Genomic DNA, 24146 nt, shown 5'->3' on the forward strand with positions numbered 1-24146 from the left:
CAAGGCTTTGTTATTATTATTGGTGTTTTCCAAAAAGATGGGAAATGGTTGAGTGATAGGAAAAAAATAATAGAATGCCAGGTTTGTGGCTCATCCTAGTAATTCCAATATCTAGGTGGCAGACGCAAGAGGACTATGAGTTCAAGACTAGCCTGAGCTATGGAGAGGACCCTGACCAACAATACCAAACCAAACAAAGCCAAACAAAAACCTGGAGCTGGGCACCAGTGGCTCATGCCTGTAACCATAGCTACTCAGAGGGTTGAGATCTGAGGAGCACAGTTTGAAGCCAGCAAGATTAGGAAAGACCATGAAACTCCTATCTCCAAAAAACTACCAGAAAACTGGAATTGGCTCAATGGCTCAAAGTGGTAGAGTACTAGCCTTGAGTGAAAAAGCTCAGGGACAGTGCCCAGCCCTGAGTTCAAGCACCATTACTGACAAAAACAAAACAGAACAAAAGACCTAGTAGAGGTGGTTAATGAGGGCAGTGAGATCTCTGAAAATGTAGGAAAGGTATTAAAAAATATTTAAGGGCTGGGCTCAGTGGCTTACAACTGTAATCCCAACTATTTGAGAGGCAGAGGGCAGGAGAATAGAGGTTTGAACAAACCCAGGCAGATAGTGACATTCTATTTTCAAAGAACACGCTAGTTGGGGTGATTCATGACTGTGATCCCAGCTATATAGAAATAGAAGGATCATAGTCTGTAGCAAGCCCAGACCAAAAAAAAAAAAAGACCCTATCTATATAGAACTAAGGCAAAAAGGGCTAAAGGTGTAGTCTAAGTGGTAGAGAATCTGCTTAGTAAGTACAAGGCAAGGTCCTGACTTTAAACATCAGTACTATATTTAAAAACTCAAAACAAGAAAGAAAAAAAAAGAAAGAAAAAACGTCTAGGTAGCTACTCCTGAGCTGATTTGGCTAGTCAGCGTTGTTAGACAACTAGTTTCTATATAATTCACTACTCTTCGTAAGTCTGTACATATTGTTGCCCTGATTGCCTCTAGCAATCTCAACCATTGTCTTTTTTTTCCCCAGTCCTGGGGCTTGAACTCTGGTCACTTTCCCTGAGCCTGTTTGTGCTCAAGGCTAGTGTTCTACCACTTGAGCCACAATGGTACTTCTGGCTTTTCCTGAGTAGTTTATTGAAGGTGAGTCTAATGGACTTTCCTGGCCATGCTGGCTTGGAACCGCAATCTTCAGATCGAAGCCTCCTAAGTAGCTAGGATTACAGGCATGAGCCATGTGCACCCAGCTTATTGCACTTCTGTTACTAAGATTTTAGAGCCAAAGCACTAACTTCAGGTTCCCAATGGGCTAGACTTTGCTACCTGTTCCAAAATGCCAGTCATAGGGACAGGTATGGTAAAGGACAAAGAAAGGAATTTTATCATATTTATTTATTTATTTTCATTTTTTAATTTATGTGGTACTGAGAAATTGAACCCAGGGCCTCATGCATGCTAGGCAAGCACTCTACTGTTAAGCTACATTCCCACCCCCTGAGAAGTTTAACTGATGTGACCATGTTAGAAAGAAGGTTCAGTGACCTCAAATCCTTTTTGAAGGGACTAACAAGAACTTTGAAGTTTTTCTAGAAAAGGAGAGGTCTAGGGTATGCACATGTGACAGAGCAGATGATCTTGGTTAGGCCAGTGGCCTGCCTCATCATGATCTCAGTTCTGCTCCTACAAGGGGTTGGGGGGGGGGGGAGGAGTTGTGATTATTGCTATCACTTGAGGGTGGAAATATGGTTCCCATGAGGTAATAGTGGTGTCATAGGTAACTGCTGTCATTTGAAGAGACTGTGAGCTTATGAGATGATCTGCCTGGGAGGCTTTTTTGTCATAAAAATATTTGTCAGTCCTATCCTTCCTGGACTCCAGGAGAAAAAAACAAAAACTAGATAGAGAGGGACAAAAATGGAGGCAGTTAGAACAGTGACTAGTTTCCTTCATTTTCATCTATAGATAGTGGGCAGTAAAAGTGAGGTGGGGGGATGTATCCCCATCTTTTTGCTTATATCTCATTGTTTGGATCTGATCACATGTCCATACTTGACTACAAGAGAAGAGAGGAAATGTAATATACGAACAGCCTTAAACTTCTATTCAGGGCCGGGAAGGTGGCTCAGTGGTAGAGCGCTTGCCTTGCATGCATGAGGCCCTGGGTTCAATTCCTCAGCAACACATAAGCAAAAAGAAAAAAAAGCCGGAAGTGGCGCTGTGGCTCAAGTGGTAGAGCGCTAGCCTTGAGCTGAACGCTGAGGGACAGCGCCCAGGCCCAGAGTTCAGGCCCCACGACTGACCAAAAAAAAAAAAAAAAAGAATGTGCTAAGTTACTGTTATTAATTGTTGCTTCTGGAAAACAAAGAGGGCACCAACTGGTGGCACATCGCAGCACTGGAGGGAGAAGCTGAGGCAGGAGGATCTAGAATTCCAGGATATTGTGGGCTACATAGTTAGAGCCTGTCTCAAAAAAAAAAAAAAAGGAGGAAACAAAGAAGGAAGGAAGGAGAAGAAGGAAAGGGTGGATAAGGGCATTGCTTAGTGGTAGAGCATGTATTTAGCATGCAAGAAACCTTAGGTTAAATCTCTAGCACCAAGTGTTTGGGGCACTAGCACTATTAAATATATTTAACAAAGTCTAAAATGTCATGTGTTTTTGTTTATAGCCTATACAGTTCAGACATTGGAGAGCATCACCTCAACTGCTGCTTCTGAGGCCCATTTGAAAGCTTTGGCTATTTGCCAAGGACCCCTGGACCATTATGACTTTCTGATCAAAGCTTGTGAGCTAAAAGATGATGAACATCAAAGAAGAGTCATCCAGTGTTTGCAAAAGTTATATGAAGATCTTAACGGGTACAGTGTAGAGGCAGAAGGCTTTTTGTCAAAGGTAAGGTTTGTGTGACAAATGGAAAAGTTAAAAGTGTAGGCATTTCATTAGACAAAATAATGGCATTTGCAGGGAAATGGATGGAACTAGAAGAAATCATGTTGAGTGAGGTAAGCCAAGAGCAAAGAGACAAACGGCACATGGTCTCCTTGATAAGTGGATGTTAAATCCAAAACGTAAGGTGATACGACAAAGCAAGCAAGACTCAAGAAACAAAGGACCTCCACTCATCTGGTTGAATCATTACTAAATGACCCCATGCTGCTGATCACATATATGGTATATATGTGCACATTGGAGGGAAACTAGGAGGAAGATACAGAACTAGAGGGAAACGGGAAAACATACAACAGTAGGACCCATCAGCTGCACTGGACTTTGATCAAAACGAACCAAGCAACTCAATGGCAGCGATGGGAGGGAGAGAATGAGTGGGAAAGAGGGAACAGCTGACACTGTGCAAAAGGAAAGGAATGTACATATCACCCAATGTGGAAGAAATAACTGTATAGTCAAAATCCATAGAATTCATAAACTTTATAGACCACAATGAACAATTTGCCCCATGAAGGTTAGAATGTGTTTGTGACTTTAACTAAGCATCACTATTCCACAATATTGTGAAATTTGTGAAGTTATATAATCACTTAATCACAATAAAAAAATTTGCAAAAAAAGTCTAAAATTTTTTAAAAAGTGCAGGCATTTTATAAAAAGGATTCAGGGCAATGGGGCATGATCATGAAACAGCTGGAAAGTTTCCTATCAGTTTCTTTAAAGGAGTGTTGTCAGCTATGTTCCATAGTTTGCTTTCTTCTTCATGGATTCATGCAGTTTTTTTTTTTTGTCAGTCATGAGACTTGAACTCTGGGCCTAGGTGCTGTCTCTGAGCTTGTCAGCTCAAGGCAACTGCTATACCATTTTAGCCACAGCGCCACTTCTGGCTTCTTCTTGTTTATACAGTGCTGAGGAATCAAACCCAGGGCCTCATGCATGCAAGGCAAGCGCTCTACCACTGAGCCACCTTTCCAGCCCCTCAAGCAGTTTTATAGGTTATTAAAAGATGAAATGCAGGCTGGGAATATGGTTTAGTGGTAGAGTGCTTCCTAGCATGCATGGAGCCCTGGGTTTAATTCCTCTGTAACACATAAACAGAAAAAGCTGGAAGTGGAGGTGTGACTCAAGTGGTAGAGAGCTAGACTTGAGCAAATGAGGCATAGGGACAATACCCAGGCCCTGAGTTCAAGCCCCAGAACTGGCAAAACAAAAATAGTAACAACAAAAATTCCCAAGTCCAGTCTCAACAAAATTTTGACACAATTCCAACCTCTCCCTTTCTTCTAGCTCAGCTCTTAGTCTGGGAAGAGTTGTGGAGAAAGGGATATGGTTTTTCCTTTTTAGTGATTTGTGTGTGTGTGTGTGTGTGTGTGTGTGTGTGTGTGTGTGTGTGTGTGTGTGTGTGTGTGTGTGTGTGTGTGTGTGTGTGTGTGTGATTAGAGTTTGAATTCAGGGCATTGTGCTTGCTAGGCTAATGGTCTTCTACCTGAGCCACTTTTTTTTTTTTTAAATGCCGGTCCTGAGGCTTGAACTTAGGGCCTAGCCACTGTCCCTGAGCTTTTGTGCTCAAGGACAGTTAGGACTACCACATGAGCCCCAGCTGTACTTCCAGGTAGTAAATTGGAGATAAGAGTCTCACAGGCTTTCTTTCTTGGGATGGCTTCAAACTGCAATCCTCAAATCTCAGCCTCTTGAGCAGCTAGGATAGAGATGTGAGCCGCTGGTACCTAGCTTAAGTTAAGTGTTTTTAAGTTTTAAATTGCTCTTTTTGTCTTTCTCCTTTCTTGTCTTGCTTTCCTAAGCATGAGAGATAGGAAAGAGTAGGGCAACACATCAGAGTCTTAGGTACCCAGTCAACTTCTGGAGTCTGTTTGTTGAGGCTGTTAGCTCTTTATTTGGGCTGCACTTGTAGTCTGTTCCAGACTCATGGTGACCTTCATGATGTTCTATTTGATTACGTTCTCAAGACTCTGGGACCCTCTTGCTCTTATAGTTAGCCTTCTTGGGGCAAGTTCTTTTACAATGGTCCTGGCTGAATCACCTTTCATGGTGTCCACTTAGGACACAGGAAGCATAGTATTTTGTTCCACTAGCCCCTACTTTGTGGGCAGCTTCAGTCAACTTCTTGTCCTTGGAGTTCTGTAAGGAAGAAGTAGAAGAAGTCCTGTAAACCCCTTATATTCCTGAGGATGCATGTCAAGTTCTTCCAAGAACTCTTCCACACTCTGCTCTGCTAGCTGCCTGTGGATCTTCCTCACTTAAGCGAGCATCTGGCTTGGAATGGTATGTACTTATCTCAATTTACTCTCAACCTTAATTTCCTTGGGAACCCTTCTGAAATTGGCATGGTAAAGCCACAACTTTCTGCCTTGATCACTTGTTTTTCATTTCATTTTGGTTTTAGACCTTTTTTATTTTTATATTTTTCCTCTTAACCTGTTTTTTGGGTGGGGTGGTATCATGCTGTGTAGCCTAGATTAACCTCAAACTCAAGATCATCTTACCTCAGACTCAGGAGTGCTGGGATTCTAGGCATGAGACATTATACCTGGTTTGCCTATGTTTTTCTTTTAAAATAATCCCTGCATGGTCTGAGGTCAAGTAGTAGATTGCCTGCCTAACAAGTACAAAGTTCTAAGTTAAAACCCCAGCACTGGACTGGGAATGTGGTTTAGTGGTAGAGTGCTTGCTTAGCATGCATGATGCCCTGGGTTTGATTCCTTTGTATCACATACACAAAAAAATTAATAAAAATTAAAAAAAAACAGTACTATGAAATACCACTTCCTACATGGATATAAATCATGCATGGTCTTAGGGTGTGTGTTGAGGGGAAAGGATTACTTCCTTTCATCTCCACTGAGCTTTTGCTGAAATTCTGCCACTACAGGAAAACTCTCATTTCTTATCCAGTTAGTGAAGCCAATGTCAACAGTGGCATCAACTTTAAATTATGAGAGATGTTAGTAGTAATAAGAGTTATAATCTGGGGCTGGGAAAGTGGCTCAGTGGTAGAGTGCTTTCCTTGCATGCACCAGGCCCTGGGTTCGATTCCTCAGTACCACATAAGCAGAAAAAGCTGGAAGTGGCGCTGTGACTCAAGTGATAGAGTGCTAGCTTTGAGCTGAAGAGCTGAGTGATAGTGCCCAGGCCCAGAGTTCAGGCCCCATGACCAGGAAAAAAAAAAAAAAGTTATAATCTGATTCAACCTAAGAAACCAATTCTTCCTTAATTGACTGGTCACTACTCTTTCTTTTCCTCCAACCCAACTTTCTTTTTTCTTCTTTCTTTTTCTTTTTTTGTTGTGGTAAGCTCTTTAGAAAAAGACATTGCTGGGCACCCCTGGCCCAGCACCTATAATCTTAGCTACTTAGGAGGATGAGATTTTAGGATTACAGCTCAGGCAGGGCCAGCCCAGGCAAGAAAGTCCAGGAGACTCTTAGCTGCAGTAAACTACCAGAGTGGAGCTGTGGTTCAAGTGGTAAAGCACTAGTTTTTCAGTAATAGAAATTTTATTTGTAGAGTCTTTAATTTTTTTTTTTTTTTTTTTGTCAGTCGTGGGGCTTGCACTCTGGGCTTGGGTGCTGTCCCTCAGCTCTTCAGCTCAAGGCGAGCACTCTACCGCTTGAGCCACAGTGCCACTTCTGGTTTTCTAGTGGTTTATTGGAGATAAGAGTCTCACAGATGTTCCTGCCCGGATGTTCCTGCCCGGGCTGGCTTTGGACCGAGATCCTCAGATCTCAGCTTTCTGAGTAACTAGGATTATAGGCGTGAGCCACCAGTGCCCAGCAGAGTCTTTAATTCTTGTAAATAATATTGACTGATTTTTTTTTTTTTTGTAAACTCAGGACCTCATACTTGTAGACAAACACTCTACCACTTAAACCATATTCCCTGTTGTTTTGCTTTTAGTTTCTTTTTCAGATAGGGTCTTACTCTTTTGCTTGAGCTGGCCTTGGACTGTGATCCTCCTATTTTAACATCCTTAGTAGCTAGGATTTAAGGCATTTACTACCTGGCTTGACTTCCTTCCTTCCTTCCTCTCATTTTCCTTTCTCTCTCCCTTTTTCTCTACTTCTCTCCCCTCTTTTGGTACTGAGGGTAGAACTTAGGGCTTTGTGCTCATTAGGCAGGCTCTTTTTGAGCCATGCCCAAAGCCCCCCTTTTGTTTTTCCAAGTAATGTCTATTGTTATTATTAAGATGTTGTTCAGAGGGGCTACCATTTCCTAAGTCAGGTAATGAGTACATTTCTTTCTTTCTTTTTTTTTTGGGTCCGGTCGTGGGGCCTGAACTCTGGGCCTGGGCGCTGTCCCTCAGCTCTTCAGCTCAAGGCTAGCACTCTACCACTTGAGCCACAGTGCCACTTCTGGCTTTTTTTTTTTTTTTTCTGCTTATGTGGTGCTGAGGAATTGAATCCAGGGCCTCATGCATACAAGGCAAGCGCTCTACCACTGAGCCACCTTCCCAGCCCCAGAGCCCAGAGTACATTTCTTTTATTGGACAATGTCACCCCTTCCTTTCCTTTCCTCCAGTTTTCCCCTCTCATTCCTGCCCAAGTTACATAGTGTATGCTTACTAGCATGATTGTATTTGTTTATCCTTCCTCTCTCCCTTTCCATGCACCACCACCCCAAAGAAAAATAATCCAAAGCGAAAACAAACATCACCACTACCACCACCAATAACAAAAAAACCCATGTTTCCATTTCTTGGAGATCATTTTGAGAAATAGTTTGTTTCATAAATTATACCTTTGTATTCCTTCCCCTAAGGGTATGCAGAGCCCTTTTTGCCTTTTTTTTTTTGGTACTAGTCCTTCGGCTTGAACTCAAGGCCTGGGTGCTATACATAAGCTTTTTTGCTCAAGGCTAGCACTCTATCACTTGAGCTTGAGCTCCAGCGCTAGCTACACTTCCAGGATTTTTAGTACTTTAGTGGAGGTAAGCGTCTCCCAGACTTTCCTGCCTAGGTTAGCTTTGAACTATGATCCTCAGATCTCAGCATCCTGAGTGGCTAGGATTATAAGTGTGAGCTATTGACTCCCAGCCCTTTTTTGCCTTTGTCAAGTTTTGAATTAAATGTCTACCTGGACTGTGATACTTGTATTACGCCTTCTATGTCACTAGAATGACAGGCACTACTACCACATCCATGATTGATTGAGATGGGATCTCAAATTTATTCCTGGGTATTTTGAACTGCCATCTTGTTAATCTCCCCCTACTGAGAAGCTAGGACTACAGGTATGAGCCATTAGTGTCTTGCTTGATTTGTTGTTGTTGTTATTGGCTGGGGGCTTGAACTCTGGGCCTGGGAGTTGTCCTTGAGCTCTTCAGCTCAAGGCTAGCACTCTACCACTTGAGCCACAACACCACTTCTAGTTTTCTGGTGGATAATAAGAGATGAGTCTTACGGATTTTCCTGCTTGGGCTGGCTTTGAACCATGATCCTCAGATCTCAGCCTCTTGAGTAGCTAGGATTACAAGTGTGAGCCCCTTGTGCCCAGCTTGTTTTAAGTGCGGATATTTAAACTTTTCATTCTTTTTTTTCTCATTGTAATCCTATAGAAACTTTCTATAAGCTGAAGCTATCATATTAAAATAAAATATACTTCCACAGATTTATAAATCAGTAAGGAAGAATTGGTGGCTTAATATTACACTGCCTTTACCTATGTAACAAAGCTTTTTCTAATGAATATTTGAAGAAGTTATAAGCAGACTAGGCCATACGTGTAGCAAACTATGAAGAATGAACACTTATGGACACTTTACTTTTGTTATGAAATAAAACTTACAACCAGGGTAACTCTGACACACTTAATGTATGCATAATTGTTATTGTGCTGTGAGGTAATTAGGCATAAATGGTAAGTAGTTCATGTAAATCACTATAATTAAAATTACTTTTACACAGCCGAATCAAGCATTTCTAGAGTCAGGGAGGGAGGGAATTAAATAGCATATGGAGCAACTCTGAAAATCTGTTTCCATTAATCAGGGGTATGTAGGAAGCCTTGTTTTTTTATCTCTTGGGAGAAGACTTCATGACATATTTGCAAGAAAGTTGAGGTTGGGGGTTGAAATACAGTCATGTATCACATAAAGATTTTTTGATCAATGAGGGACTACATGTACAACAGTGGTCCCATGTAATTGCAAGAGAGCCGAAAAGTTCCTGTCACGTAGTGATGCAGCACAGTGTATCATTACTCATTCTAAATAGAGTCTTCATGAAGTCACTCTAGACAAAGAGATTTAAGTTGGATGGTGGTGGCTCATGCCTGTAGATGTAGCTACTCAGGCTGAGATTTGGACAATTGCGATTTGAACCAACCTGAAAAAAAGCCATACACTCTTGTTTTATCTACAGCTATATAGCTAGCTTGTAGCCATAGCTTGACAACTTTTAAAGCCCCCCTTATTTAGATATTTAAATGGCTTAATTATACGAATAAATGAAACAAATTGATGTAGGTAAGGTTAAGAAGGTTGTTTTGCAAATCAGCAGCATTAAAATATTTTTATTTCATGGCAGTTTATGGATGCTAACATATAGTTCAGTTTTTTTTTTTTTTAGTTTTAAAAAATCTTCATAGAAACCTGAAGTGATCTACGTTTATCAAAAAGTGGTCCATGTTGAGAATGATATAATGTGAGTTTATAAAAGATGTAATTATACTTAGCATTCCAGCTGGAATCATTGTCTCTGATTCTGTCATTTGGGAAGATAATAATGCAGTGGTGGGGGGAGTGGAGAGAAACAGGAAAAGTAGTATTCCTGCATTTTCAACAAATTGAAAACAATACTTTTATCTTAACAGCAACACCCGTATTATCTAATTGTCCTAATGAAAATTAGGCTGAAATAGCAGGTGGATGGACATCCAGAAAGGCAGAGAATATACATTTTAATTTATAACTTTGATGAGAACTACCTTGTATCATTTTGTTGTTGCTGTTGTTCTGAGAAAAGGTCTCATTCTGTAGTCCAGGGTGGCCTCAGACTTGTGGTTCTCTTGTGTCTGCTTCCCATTGTTGGTATTATGTACAGCTGCTTACCACCATGTCCAGCCTAGCAAGTGTGAGGCTTTGAGTTCACTCCCCAATATTACCAGGGAGAGGGGCGGGGGAAGAGGGAGCAAGGGAGCGAGGTGGGGGAAAACAGGTATGGTTCTAGAGCTGTCCTCACCTCTATCTCACTGGGTCTCTGGTTTCCCAGGGAGCCTCTGTGTTTGCTAGGGCCTGTGTTTTCTTCTTCTTATGTGGGAGGTTTTCTGAGAGCCTATATTCATGAAAAAACAATTTTCCATCTTCACACTGGAGTATTTTGAGTGAATTAGATTGGAAATCATTTTGTCTTAACCTTCATTCATGTTTATGTCATTTGTAACCCATTTCCCAAGTCTGAGCTCACTATCACCCCAGAAGTTTACAGGATAGTCTTAAAATCCCCTGTGTTTAAAACATTCAGTATTGTAATGTGCTAGACATGAGGTCCCCCTAATCCTAGATATTCTTTCAGTTCTAGGAAAATTTTTACATTATTTTGTGGGAAGCATCTTCTTTTTCCCTCTCTCCCCTCCATTTCTTGTTTCTTTTTGTCAGATGTTAGAGCTACCTGAGTTAGTCTTATTTCATCATCATCATCATTATTATTATTTTGTCAGTTGTGGGACTTGAACTCTAGGCCTGGGTGCTGTCCCTCAGATCTTCAGCTCAAGGCAAGCACTCTGCCACTTGAACCACAGCACTTCTTTCGGTTTTCTGGTGGTTAATTGGAGATAAGAGTCTTACAGACTTTCCTGCTGGGGCTGGCTTTGAACTGCGATCCTCAGATCTCAGCCTCTTGAGTAGCTAGGATTACAGGCGTGAGCCACCAGTGTCCAGCTTCCTTATTTCTTATCATGCTTTCTTTTTCTTTTTGAAAGTACTGGAGTTTGAACATGGTCCTTATGCTTGCTAGCCAGGCACTGTATCACTTGAGCTACATCCTCTGGCCCTTGTTTGCTTTAGTTATTTTTCAGGTATGATCTCATGCTTTTGTCTGGGACCAGATTTGGACTAGGATCCTTCTAACTCCTGGGATTACAGGCATGTACTACCATGCTTAGCTGCCTCGGATCTATTTATTTATTTATTTTTGTCTTCTCTAAGTGCCTCATATAAGTAGAATTATACAGTATTTTTTTGGTGTGACTTATTTCAGCTAACAAAATGTTTCCCAGGTTTCTCCACATTGTTAGCTTTGTCAGGATTTCTGTCTTTTAAAACTGCAAAATAATCTAAGTTCATAGATTTATATGAAGCTTTCTTATGTATTGTATATAATAATTATACATAATAATATAGTAATTATATATAATTGTAATAATATAATAATTATATATAACATATATATCACAGTATGTGATTCTGCTTAATTATTTTCATGGAAGGGATTTATAATTTGTTTTTAATTTGCAGCTTTTTTCAAGGAGCAAACCTCCCAGGGGCCTGTATGTTTATGGTGATGTTGGTAAGTGTTAAAATAAATTTGAGTGAGCCAATCAGAAAAATTTCCAGTTTTCACTTAGGAATGACTTTCATTTCTAGCCCTTAATCCACTACCAGGAGGGAACAGGGTCAGGTAGGGTGAGAAGAGGCAGTTAGCTTTCATTTTGACTTCTTGTAGGATGTGGCAGTAAAGTAAGGCAGAATTAGATACTATATCAGGGTGCAAACATTATGTAACATATAAAGTAAGTTAAGTTTTGGGAGGGAAGTAGATAAATCAGGGTATTATCACTCAATGTTATTGGATTCAGCTGCTGCTGCTTTTTTTTTTTTTTTGCCACTCTTGGGGCTTGAACTTTGGGCCTGGACACTGTCCCTGAACTTCTTTTGCTCAAAGCTAGTACTCTACCACTTGAGCCACAGACCACTTCTCACCTTTTCCTGTTTATGTGATACTGAGGAATTAAACCCAGGGCTTCACATGTGCTAGGCAAGCACTCTACCACTAAGCCACATTCCCAGCTTGCCTCAGCTCCTTTTTTTTTAAAAGCTGTTTTTCATTTTAACCTTTCTTTTCTTTTCTTTCTTTTTTTTTGTCAGTCGTGGGGCTTGAACTCTGGGCCTGGGCGCTGTCCCTCAGCTCTTCAGCTCAAGGCGAGCGCTCTACCACTTGAGCTACAGCGCCACTTCCAGTTTTCTGGTGGTTTATTGGAGATAAGAGTCTCACGGTCTCTCCTGCCCGGGCTGGCTTTGAACCACGATCCTCAGATCTCAGCCTCCTGAGTAGCTAGGATTACAGGCGTGAGCCACCAGCGCCCGGCTTAACCTTTATTTTCTATTAATATTTCTACTCATAGTCTAAGCCTTTAATAACCTAGTTATGATTATGATTATTTTTTGGGCTGGTACTGGGGCTTGGACTCAGAGTTTGGGCACTGTTCCTTAGCTGTTTTGCTCAAGGCTGTTACTCTGCCACTTGAGCTACAGCTCCACTTCTGATTTTTTGGTGGTTACTTGGAGATAAGAGTCTCTGGGAGGGCTGGGAATGTGGCTTAGTGGTAGAGTGCGTGCTTAGCATGCACAGAGCCCTGGGTTCTATTCCTCAGTACCACATAGAAAAGTCAGAAATGGCGCTGTGGCTCAAGTGGTAGAGTGCTAGCCTTGAGCAAAAGATGCTCAGGGACAACACCCAGGCCCTGAGTTCAAGCTCAATGACTGGCAAAAACAGTTAAGAGCCTTAGCTGGGCACTGGTGGCCCATGCCTGTAATCCAAGTTACTCAGGAGGCTGAGATCCAAGGATTACAGTTCAAAGCCAGCCTGGGCAGGAAAGGCCATAAGACTTATCTCCAATAAACCATTCAGAAAACTGGAAGTGGCACTGTGGCTCAAAAGAGCGCTAGCCTTGAGCTGAAGAGCTGAGGGACAGCGCCCAGGCCCAGAGTTCAAGACCCATGATGGACCAAAAAAAAAAAAAAAACCAGAGGAAAAAAAAACATCAAAGGGTTGGGAGCCAGTGGCTCTTACCTGTAATTGTAGCTACTCAGAAGGCTGAGAGCTGAGGATTGAGCCCAGTCAGACAAACCTGAGAAACTCTTACCTCCGACTACCAGCAAAAAGTTGGAAGTAGAGTTTCGATTCAAGTAGTAGAATTCCTTTAATGAAAAAGCTAATCAAGTGGCTTTGTGGTAGAGTGCTTGCCTGAAGAAGCCCTGAGTTAGATTTCCCAGTACCACATAAACAGAAAAAAGCTAGAAGGGGCACTGAGGCTCAGGTGCTAGAGTGCTAGAGTAAAAGAGGCTCAGGGAAAGTGCCCAGGCCCTTAGTTCAGTCCCCTGGCAAAGAAAAAAAAAAAGAAAAAGAAAAAGCTAATCAAGAGTGCAAGACCCCTGAGTTCAAGCCCCAGTTACTTCTCTTTCTTTTTTTTTTTTTGCACATCAGACAGGTAATGTGCCCATGTCATAACAAGGTTTAGAGGGAGGCACATATCACGCAAGTGAATGAGAACCCAATCATCACACTTATGAACTGGAAAAGGATCACTTCTCTTTCTTTTCTTCTCTTTTAATAGCTCATGGGGCTTGAACTCTGGGCTTGGGTGCTGTCCCTGAGCTCTTCAGCTCAAGGTGATTGCTCTACCACTTGAGCCACAGCACCACTTCTGGTGATTCATTGGAGATAAGAGTCTCAAGACTTTCCTGCCTGGGATGGCTTTGAACTGTGATCCTCAGATCTCAGCCTCCTGAGTAGCTAGGATTATAGGTGTGAGCCACCTGTACCCGGCTACTTCTCTTTCTCTGTCTCTCTGTCTCTTCTCACATACACAGTATTCATGAAGCTCAAATTCTTTCATCTTTTCCCTCTCCCTTTAGAAAATAGCTCCCAGTCTCTTCTATTGTGCTCTATTGTATTAGTTTATTGGCTAATTGGAAGTTGTTTTTTTGGGGGGGTTTGGTTGTGGGGCCTGAACTCTGGGCCTGGGCACTGTCCCTCAGCTCTTCAGCTCAAGGCTAGTGCTCTACCACTTGAGCCACAGCACCACTGCTGGCTTTTTTTCTTTTTGCTTATGTGGTGCTGAGGAATCTAACCTAGGGCCTCATGCATGCAAGGCAAGCACTCTACCACTGAGCCACCTTCCTAGCCCTAATTGGAACTTTTGAGACCTATATTACTTGCTTCTTTTTTTTTTTTTTAGTCCGGTCATGGGGCCTGAACTCTGGGCCTGGGCGCTGTCCCTCAGCTCTTCAGCTCAAGACTAGTGCTCTACCACTTGAGCCACAGCGCCACTTTCGCCTTTTTTCTTTTTTGTCTATGTGGTGCTGAGGAATCGAACTCAGGGTCTCAGGCATGCAAGACAAGCGCTCTACCATTGAGCCACCTTCCAGCCCCCTTACTTCTTATTTATACCAGATGCTTATTAGTTTTCAATGCCTGCACCTTGGTTGCTGCTAGCAAACCTAATTGTGTTACCTTTAGTTCTTGGCTTCCTGAGAACATTTTACTTCCTATATCTTCACTTTCATGTTCAGTCATTGTGAAAATCAGCAGCTCTGTTTCTCCTGTTACTTTAACCACTTAACCACAGATGAGGGAAAAGGCTAAGTAAAGTAAAACTCTTTTTTTTTTTTTTTTGTCATGGGGCTTGAACTCTGGGTCTGGGTGCTGTCCATGAGCTCTTCAGCTCTAGGCTAGCACTCTACCACTTGAGCCACAGAGCCACTTCTGGTGGTTAATTGGAGATAAGAGTCTCACGGACTTTCCTGCCTCGGCTGGCTTTGAACTGTGATCTTCAGATCTCAGCCTCCTGAGTAGCTAAGATTACAGGCATGAGCTAATGACACCTGGCAGAAAAAGGAATTCTAAAATGAGAAATGGCTGGACCTTTTGGCTATCAGTTTAGAACACTTACAAAAACGGGTAGTAAAAGATGGGCATTGTGCTCCTTTTAAAGGCCTCTCTGACTGGAAGAATAGATTCAGAATGCCATCATAAGCTCTTCTAATTTTTTACTGTTTTCTTGAGATTTGAGAGGTAGGCTTAAATAAGAAAAGATATGTGCTTCTTCGAATTTCACTCCTCACACCTGTACTGGGTGTGGGCTTTGTCATGCCTACTTCATTCTATTCTCTTTGTGGATGTGTTTCATTTATTTATTTATTTATTTATTTTTTGGGTCCGGTCGTGGGGCCTGAACTCTGGGCCTGGGTGCTGTCCCTCAGCTCTTCAGCTCAAGGCTAGCACTCTACCACTTGAGCCACAGCACCACTTCCAGCTTTTTTCATTTTGCTTATGTGGTGCTGAGGAATCGAACCCAGGGCCTCAGGCATGCAAGGCAAGCGCTCTACCACTGAGCCACCTTCCCAGCCCCTGTGGATGTGTTTCAATGATTGACTTAGATGGACTTTAAAACCATGGAACTCCAGCAGAGTCCATATATCAACTGGTAGGATTAACATCATAATTCAACCTTGAAAAGAAAATCTTTATCATATCTTGCACAGAAAAGCTTCAGTGATATTATTTCAAAGCTTCATTCTTGTAGTACAGCTAGTGGTACTGGCATTTGAATTTAGGGCCTTGTGCTTGATAGGAGGTCTACCACTTGAGCCATTCCTATAAGTCCCTTTGTTTATTAGTTATTTTTTTTTATTGGTTGGTTCTGGGGCTTGAACTCAAGGCCTGGGCACTGTCTTCTAAGCTCTTTCGCTCAAGGCTACTACCTTTCCACTTTGAGCCATAGCTCTACTTCCAGTTTTCTGGTGGTTAACTGGAAATATTAGTCCCATAGACTTTCCCATCTGGGCTGGCTTGGATCCAAAGTCCTCAGATCTCAGCTTCCTGAGCAGCTAGGATTACAGGCATGAGCCACCAGCACCTGGCTCACTAGTTACTTTTGAGGTTGAGTATCATTTTATTTTCCCACTGACCTGGTCTGTGCTCTTCCTACTTGTTTTAATCCATGTGGCTAGGTATGATGGGCATACACTAGTATGCTCTGCAATTGTGCTTTCCCATAGTTAGGATGACAGGTGCATTCCATGCTATCCAGCTTTTGGATGAAATGGAGTATTGCAAACATATCAAGGCTAGTCTTAAACCTTGATTGCCTGATTTCTTATTTTATGATTTCTTATTTTATCTATCTATCTATCTATCTATCTATTTTTGAGCCCTTCTTAGAGCTTGAACTTAGGACCTGGGTGTTGTTCTTGAACATTTTTGCTCGAGGTTAGTGCTCTACCAATTACACCACAGTTCCATGTCTGGCTTTTATTTTTTAGTGGTTAAATGGATCTTCCTGCCTGGGCTGCCTTGGAACCAGGGTCCTCAGATTTCAGCCTCCTGTGTAGCTATTGCAAGCATGAGCCACTGGTGCCCAGTTCATTTTTATACTTTGTACATTTTTAGTTTATAGGATTAGCTTATTTTTTAGCTTTATTATTTGAATTTTATTATTTTATCCCTTTTAATGATTGCCCTAAAGTGGAAAATGTGTTTTATTATATTACAATCTTATAATAGTATTTTCATGTCACAATGAAACCCCTCACTTTATACAATATATGCTAATATAAATAATATTTGTGCCATTACCATCATCTATATATCTATATAGATTATTAACTATGTAGATTGCTAACCCCAGATAATACATTATTCTTGCGATTTTGTTTAACTTTAGTAGTACTGACTGGGGTTTGAACGCAGTGCTGCATACTTGTTAGGGGAATACTCTTACCTCTTGATCTAATGCCCCCCCAGCCCACTTAGTGTTGTTCTAGATAGTTATTGCCTAAAGAAATATAAAAATGATAAATTTTTCATATATTCACCAAAATATTTATCATTTCCTGTGTTCTTCATTTCCTTGTGTAGACTAGTTTCCATCTGGTATCATCTTTGTTCAGCCTGAAAAACTTTTTTCAATAACTTTTTGTAGCACAGATGTGCTGCTAATTCTTCTAACTTTTGTTTTTCTCAAAATGTCTTCATTTTCTTTCATTTTTGAAAGCCATTTTTCCTGAGAACATAGAAACCCTAGATCTTTTACTTTTTCTCACTTTTGTGTAATCAACATTGTAAATATTAATATGTTGACAGTTTGGATTGTTGTTTTCTTTGAAGTGTTTCAAAATTTGGAAGTGGAACTGTGGTCCAAGTGGTAGAACACTAACTTTGAGCTAAAAGCTAACTGATAGTGCCCAAGCTCTGAGTTTCAGCCTCATTATTGGCACCAAAAAAAAAAAAAAAAAAAAAGGAAAAGATATTGTGTATTGAATTTTATTTTGGCAAGCCAGATTGATTTGTTCAAACCTCTTCATTTTCTTTATTATCTTTGGGTTCCTTTTCTTTATTGTTGGCTTTATTCTTGATCAGAGTCTTCTGATGATGTGGGAAAGATGGCTCTTGATAGCTGACAGATTGCTCTCTCAGCAGGAGGAATCATGATCCTCCTCAGAATTTATAATAATCCCTCTGAAAGATTGACCACCAATCACATGGATCCACCCTATAATTCAGAATCACACCAAGCAGAAAAGAGGCAGTTTACAGAAGGAAGGGATTTAGGATAGACTGAGTATAAAAATCTCACAAACAAAAAAAAAAAAGGAAAAGAAAAGAAATAACATGTCTATTGTAGTCCATAAGAGCTCTTTGTATCTATATCCTTTTTTTTTTTATTGTGAGAATACTGTACCGAGGAGTTACAATTACATGGGCAAGATAATGAGTACATTTCTTATCAAGCATTGTTGCCTCCTCTTTGTTTCCCTTTCCCATCCCTTCCCATACTCCCCCCTTTCCTTCACCGGATCCTCCCCTCACACCATTTTTTTTTTTTTTTTGTTGCCAGTCCTGGGGCTTGAACTCAGGACCTGATCACTGTCCCTGACTTCTTTTGCTCAAGCCTAGCACTCTACTACTTGAGCCACAGTGCATTTTCTGCTTATATGGTACTGAGGAATGGGATCCAGGGCTTCATGTATGATAGGCAAGCACTCTACCACTAAGCTACATTCTCAGCACCTAATAGCATTTTAAAGATATAGTTTAGCATACAAAGTAAGTACCCTCTTCTAAAAAACTAAGAGTTTCCAGCTTTCCAATAAAGGAGTATAGTTTCATTATATCAAAGCTACTGAACAATCACTAGAGCAATCAGTAATACTGTTTATAGTATTCTCATTATGTTTTCTTTAATTTTTAAGGTACAGGGAAAACAATGGTGATGGACATGTTTTATGCATATGTGAAAACGAAGAGGAAAAAACGGGTCCATTTTCACGGTTTCATGCTAGATGTGCACAAAAGTAAGTTAATGATCTGAGAAAAGTGATTTTTCATGGGTAAATTCTACAAAATAGTTGGCTTTAGTGAACATCTAATTTTTAAAATTTGATTTGGCTTGAAATGTAAGGTGAATCACCCCAGAAGCCATATTTTAAAATATAGAATATTGGAGTCTTTATTATATAGATAACAGGCTGCAAGCTGCCAGTTGTTACAAAGGCCTGCAGCATGTAAATACACATAACACCGCTAGGAAACATGCTAAAGAGGGAAGAAATAACAGAAACAATACAGTACCAACAAGCCAATTCAGCTGAATTGGGACACCATGATGACTGGAGACGAACCAGGAGACAGGACACAGGACACGATCACAAAGACACATGTGGCATGGTCTTGGCAGCTAGGCTGGTCTGGGCCTAAATAGGTCTGTGCAGGGGGCAGATCCTCAGGAAATTCCCAGTCCCACGCACTAGACTGACAGATTCAGTAACCTATCAGCCAAGTGCCTGCCCCTGCCTCCAGGGATCTAGGCATGGCCATTACCTGGGAGGCAGGTGATGGGGGGTGGGGGGGAGGTTCCTTCCCCCAGCATGAAGACAAGATGCCAGACCTATAATCTACCATGTGGCCCAAATGGCGCCAGCCAGAACTGACCTCCTTACTTCAGAAATAAGGTTATGTTATACTAATCGAATCAGAACTGGTTCTCAAGACCAATTCAGTTTTTTCCAATCAGAATAGAGGTTAACTGTATAAAGACCCAGCATTTTCAATTTCTACTATGTATTGATGAAAAATGTTAAAAAATGTACCTATTTCAAGATGTTCTTTTTTTGTGTGGAGGTGGTACTGGGGTTTGATTTCAGGGCCTTATGTTTTCTTGGTTATCTATCACTCTATCAGTTGAACATATCTCTAGCTCTTCTTGTTTGGTTGTTTTTGAGATAGGGTCTTACATTTTTGCCTTAGCAAGCCTAACTTTGGATCTTTCTATTTACATTCCCCCTTGTAGCTGGAATGATAGGTATGCTCCAGCATACCTGGCCTTTTTTTTTTTAACCAGTCTTAGGTCTTGAACTCAGGGCCTGGGCACTGTCCCTAAACTTTTTGCTCAAGGCTAGCACTCTACCAGCTTTTTCAGTTGAGATATAGTCTCAAGAACTATGCCTTAGCCAGGCACCGTTGGCTCACACCTGTAATCCTAGCTACTCAAGAGGCTGAGATCTGAGGGTCATGGTTCATAGCCAGCCCGGACAGGAAAGTCTGAGGGACTCTTATCTCCAATAAACCACTAGAAAACTGGAAGTGGCCCTGTGGCTCAAGTGGTAGAGCACTCGCCTTGAGCTGAAGAGCTGAGGGATAGTGCCCAGACCCAGAGTTCAAGCCCCACGACCAGAAAAAAGAAAAAAAGAAGAACTTTGCCTGAGCTGACCTAGAACCACCACAATCCCCTCCCCCCTTCTTTGTTTCTAATTAGCTAGGATTGGCTATAACAATAAGCAACTGTGCCCAGCAAGAAGTTATGGATTAGGGACTGCTCTTTGTAAGCATTTAGCTTGTATTTGCATGTAACTTTTGTTTCTTTTCCTAGTATTCTTTCTTCTTCTTCTTCTTCTTCTTCTTCTTCCTCCTCCTCCTCCTCATCTTCCCTCTCCCTCCTCCCCCTCCTCCTCCTGTTCTGGGTCTGGACACTGTCCCTTAGCTCTTCAGCTCAAGGATAGTGCTCTACCATTTGAGCCACAGCACCACTTCTGGCTTTTTCTGCTTATGTGGTGCTGAGGAATTGAATCCAGGGCCTCATGCATGCAAGGCAAGCACTCTACCACTGAACCACCTTCCCAACTCCCTAATATTCTTATATTATTTCTTTGTGTGTGTGTGTGTGTGTGTGTGTGATTTTTCTTATCAACTACGCTATAATCCTCCTACAACAGAAGCATTGTAGTTTTTTTCCTAATATGTTCAGCATTTAGTAAACATTAAATGACACGAGATTGGCTAGAATGTTATGAGCTGGAGATAAGGGAACATTTTGATTAGATATGCTAGACTTCTTGGGCTACATCACTCCCATTCCATCACTGAATTCTTCAAGACTGATAGCAATATACTGAACTGTCTTATTATGTATCTCTTAATCATCTCTGATGTGATTCAAGAATGGATCTTGAAGCTTCTTTACAACTCCACAACTATAATAATACTTGAATAACTTATCTGAAGGTAGAAGAAACACAACCAATTTCAACAGTCAACTGTGGTAGTATATAGAATTTAATTTTGATGTTTGAGCTAGTTTCACTTAGGAATTAAAAAATAGTTGCTTAAAATATACTGTTAATATTGTATTTGGTCTGTGTTAAATTTCATTCATTTAAGGAATTCATCGCCTTAAACAGAATTTGCCAAAAAGGAAAGCAGGATTCATGGCTCAATCATATGACCCAATAGCTCCCATTGCTGAAGAAATCAGCCAAGAAGCATCTCTCCTGTGTTTTGATGAATTTCAGGTAAAATGGAGATTTTTTTTAATAGAGAATGATATAATGAATGGAGTATAAAGATTTAAATTTTGCTCCTGTTGTTTTATTGTTGTATAAATCAATTTGATTCATCACTTTAACTTTCCTATCATTACAGGGGTCAGAAAACTATGGTATACATGTGGGTGAATCTAGCCTCCCTTTCTATGTGTGGCCCCTGAGAAAAGTATTTATGTTTTTAAAGGTCGTTGAAAGAAGAAAAATGAAAATACAACACATATATACTATGTCACATGCAAAACCTAAAATAAAATACTTTTCAGTCTTTTTTTTTTCTATTGGTGATACTGGGGTTTGAATTTAGGCCCTTGCTAGTCAGGTGCTCTACCAGCTGAAATGTGCTCCTAGTCCTTTTTTTTTGTCAGCTGTGGGGCTTGAACTCTGGGCCTGGGCGCTGTCCCTCAGCTCTTCAGCTCAAGGCAAGCGCTCTACCACTTGAGCTGTAGTGCCACTTCCTGTTTTCTGGTGGTTTATTGGGAGATAAGAGCCTCATGGCCTAAGATCCTCAGATCTTAGCCTGCAGTCCTTTTTGATTTTTGTATTCCTTTGAATAAGAATTTGCTTTTAGCTAGGGCTGGCCTGGACTGCAATCCTCTTATTTCCACTTCCTGTTTAACGGATTATAATTGTGTATCATCACACTTAGATTTTGATTGATGAGGATAAGGTCTTGAGAATGTTTTCCCTGGGCTAGCCTCAAACTATGATTTCTTAGCCTCCTGAGTAGCTAGGATTAGAGGCATGTACCACTGTACCTGGCAATTATTCATTCTTTTACAGTAGAAGTTCCCACCTCTAAATTGTCAATGGCTCTATATGTCCTCATATACCACAAAGATAATATAATTATAAAATAATGACTTTTTTTTGCCAGTCCTGGGGCTTGAACTCAGGTCCTGGGCACTGTCCCCGAACTTCTTTTGCTCAAGGGCATTCTACTGTACCTTGATCCACAATGCCACTTCTGGCTTTTTTTGTGTATGTGGTGCTGAGGAATTGAAACCAGGGCTTCATGAATGCTAGGCAAGCACTCTACCATTAAGCCACATTCCCAGCCAAATAATGACTTTTTTTTTTTTTGGCGGTCTGTCCTGGGGCTTGAACTCTGGGCTTGGGCACTGTCCCTGTGCTCTTCAGCTCAAGGCGAGTGCTCTACTGCTTGAGCCACAGTGCCTCTTCAGGTTTTCTAGTGGTTTATTGGAGATAAGAGTCTCACAGACTTTCCTGCCAGAGTCTCACAGACTTTCCTGCCCAGGCTGGCTTTGAACCTCGATCCTCAGATCTCAGCCTCCTGAGTAGCTAGGATTATAGGCATGAGCCACCGGCGCCTGGCTAATAATGACTATTTTTAAGTGTTATATAAAGAAACAGCTGACTCATATATCTAATTTAAGCCTCACAACATACCTAATCTATGAAAAAGGAAAAGAATTACCTCTTTTGACCATTTGAAGTCTCATATTTTCAGGATTCTCTGGAATTATGCAATGGAAAAGAGTAAGTGCTTCCTGCCACTCTGAAGAGGCATCAGTGTATTATAGAAGGAATCGACAGGAAATGGCTTTCAGTAAGAATTATACTTCTAAGAACATGTCAGTGAATCAATCAGAGTTTTCTATTATTAGCCTTTTAACTAAAATAACTCTAAATACAATTGAATATACACAGTTAATATATTTTTCATTTTAATATTAAGTTTAGCTGGATGCCAGTAGTTCATGCTTATAATCCTAGCTACTCAGGAGGCTGAGATCTGAGGATCACGGTTCAAAGCCAACCCTGGCAGAAAAATCCCCATGAGACTCTTATCTCCAGTTAACATTCAAAAGCCAGAAGTGGAGCTGTGACTCAAGGTGGTAGAATGATAGCTTTGAGCTATCAGGGGCAGTGCACAGGCCCTGAGTTCAAGACCCATGACTGACAAAAAATAAAAAATAAAAAATAGTAAGATATATTGATACTCAACCTTTGTAAAATGTAAAATGTTTGTATATCCTCATTTAATTCAATAATATTTTCTCTACATAGAGGTGAGAAATCTAATAGCATCAGCATTTATTATATATGATATAAAATAATTACTTTTAACAAAAATATAAATTTCAAAGTATTTAGAAAAATGAGTGACAAGTTTCTAGTCTGAGGAAGTTTAGGAGGCAAGAGTAAGAAAGGAAGCCACCACACTTTGTGTAAGGCACATGATCCTGAAGAAGACATGAGACACGGAGAGCATCTTACCTGTAAGGCAGAGAAGGAAAGTGCTTAGAGCCCATGATACATTTAGAAGCTCTGGAAAAATTTTTTTCTGATCCTGTGGCTTGAACTCTAGGCTGTACCTGAGCCTCTTTGTGCTTAAGGCTAACACTCTACTACTTGAGTCACAGAGCCACTTCCAGCCTTTACTGTGTATGTGGTACTGAGGAATGGAACCCAGGGCTTCATGCATACTAGGCAAGCACTCTATTGCTAAGCCACATTCCCAGCCATGTGGGCTGACTTCTAGTGTGAGCCACCTGTACCTAACTTGAAGATGTTTTAATTTAGTTTCTTTTTGTTGTTGTTGTTGTTTTTGCCAGTCCTGGGGCTTGAACTCAGGGCCTGAGCACTGTCCCTGAGCCTCTCTGTGCTCAAGGCTAATGCTGTACTACAGTGCCACTTCAACTTTTTCTGTTTATGCGATACTGAGGAATCAAACTCAGGGCTTCATGCATGCTAGGTAAGCCACTCTATCACCAAGCCACATTCCAAGCCCAATTTGGTTTCTTTTAAAATTTGACATAAATGTATATGTGGTAACGATTCCAGCTTCTGTTTATATCTGTGTTATACTTGTTTTTCTCTTTTCCAACACAATTTTAATTTTTTGATGGATTAAAGAAAGGAGTTCATGAAGGTAAAAGTTCCTAAGGGCCCCAAAAGCTACAATGTCACCCTGATAGTGAAGTCCTAGCAAAATCCTGTCTTGTTGACCTGGGTACTCACCACTGAGTTTAGCCTTTATTTTTTTTTTTTTTTTTTTTTTTTTTTAGAACCCCAGCCTATAATCCTGACTAACCCATCATTTTTAGTGCCCATCTAACTTATCATCGTAATGACTGCACTGACTCCTTTTTAGAAAATGATGATGCTCAGGGTTATTTATTGGCATTATTTGGCAGTTGATTTCTAGTGAAGGTTTAGCACGAAAGTTATTGAATAATTTCCACTTCTTCTTTTTTTTTTTTTTTTTTTTTTTTTTTATTGTAAAGCTACTATACAGAGGGTCACAGTTACATGAGTGAGGTTATGAGTACACTTCCTCTTGAACATTGTTACCCCCTCCATTGTTTTCCCCCTACCATCCCCTCCCTCCCTC

At 40.8% G+C, this 24146-nt stretch overlaps 1 protein-coding gene and 1 non-coding gene across 2 annotated transcripts in view; one reads left to right on the forward strand and one right to left on the reverse strand.

Moving 5' to 3' along the window:
• Window positions 1-24146, forward strand: part of Afg1l (AFG1 like ATPase) — a 157654-nt gene that overhangs the window by 11704 nt on the left and 121804 nt on the right. Inside the window, exons 2-5 of the mRNA XM_042702129.1 lie at window positions 2679-2902; window positions 11426-11477; window positions 18164-18265; window positions 20628-20758. Coding sequence (XP_042558063.1) covers window positions 2679-2902; window positions 11426-11477; window positions 18164-18265; window positions 20628-20758 — 509 coding nt within the window. The remainder of the gene's footprint in view (window positions 1-2678; window positions 2903-11425; window positions 11478-18163; window positions 18266-20627; window positions 20759-24146) is intronic.
• LOC122103570 lies at window positions 13389-13493 on the reverse strand. Its single transcript, XR_006146784.1, has one exon. It is a non-coding gene; the product is annotated as a small nucleolar RNA U13 (small nucleolar RNA).

The sequence above is a fragment of the Dipodomys spectabilis genome, unplaced genomic scaffold, assembly GCF_019054845.1.
Source record: "Dipodomys spectabilis isolate Male_0828 unplaced genomic scaffold, ASM1905484v1 ptg000001l, whole genome shotgun sequence".
NCBI lineage: Eukaryota > Metazoa > Chordata > Mammalia > Rodentia > Heteromyidae > Dipodomys > Dipodomys spectabilis.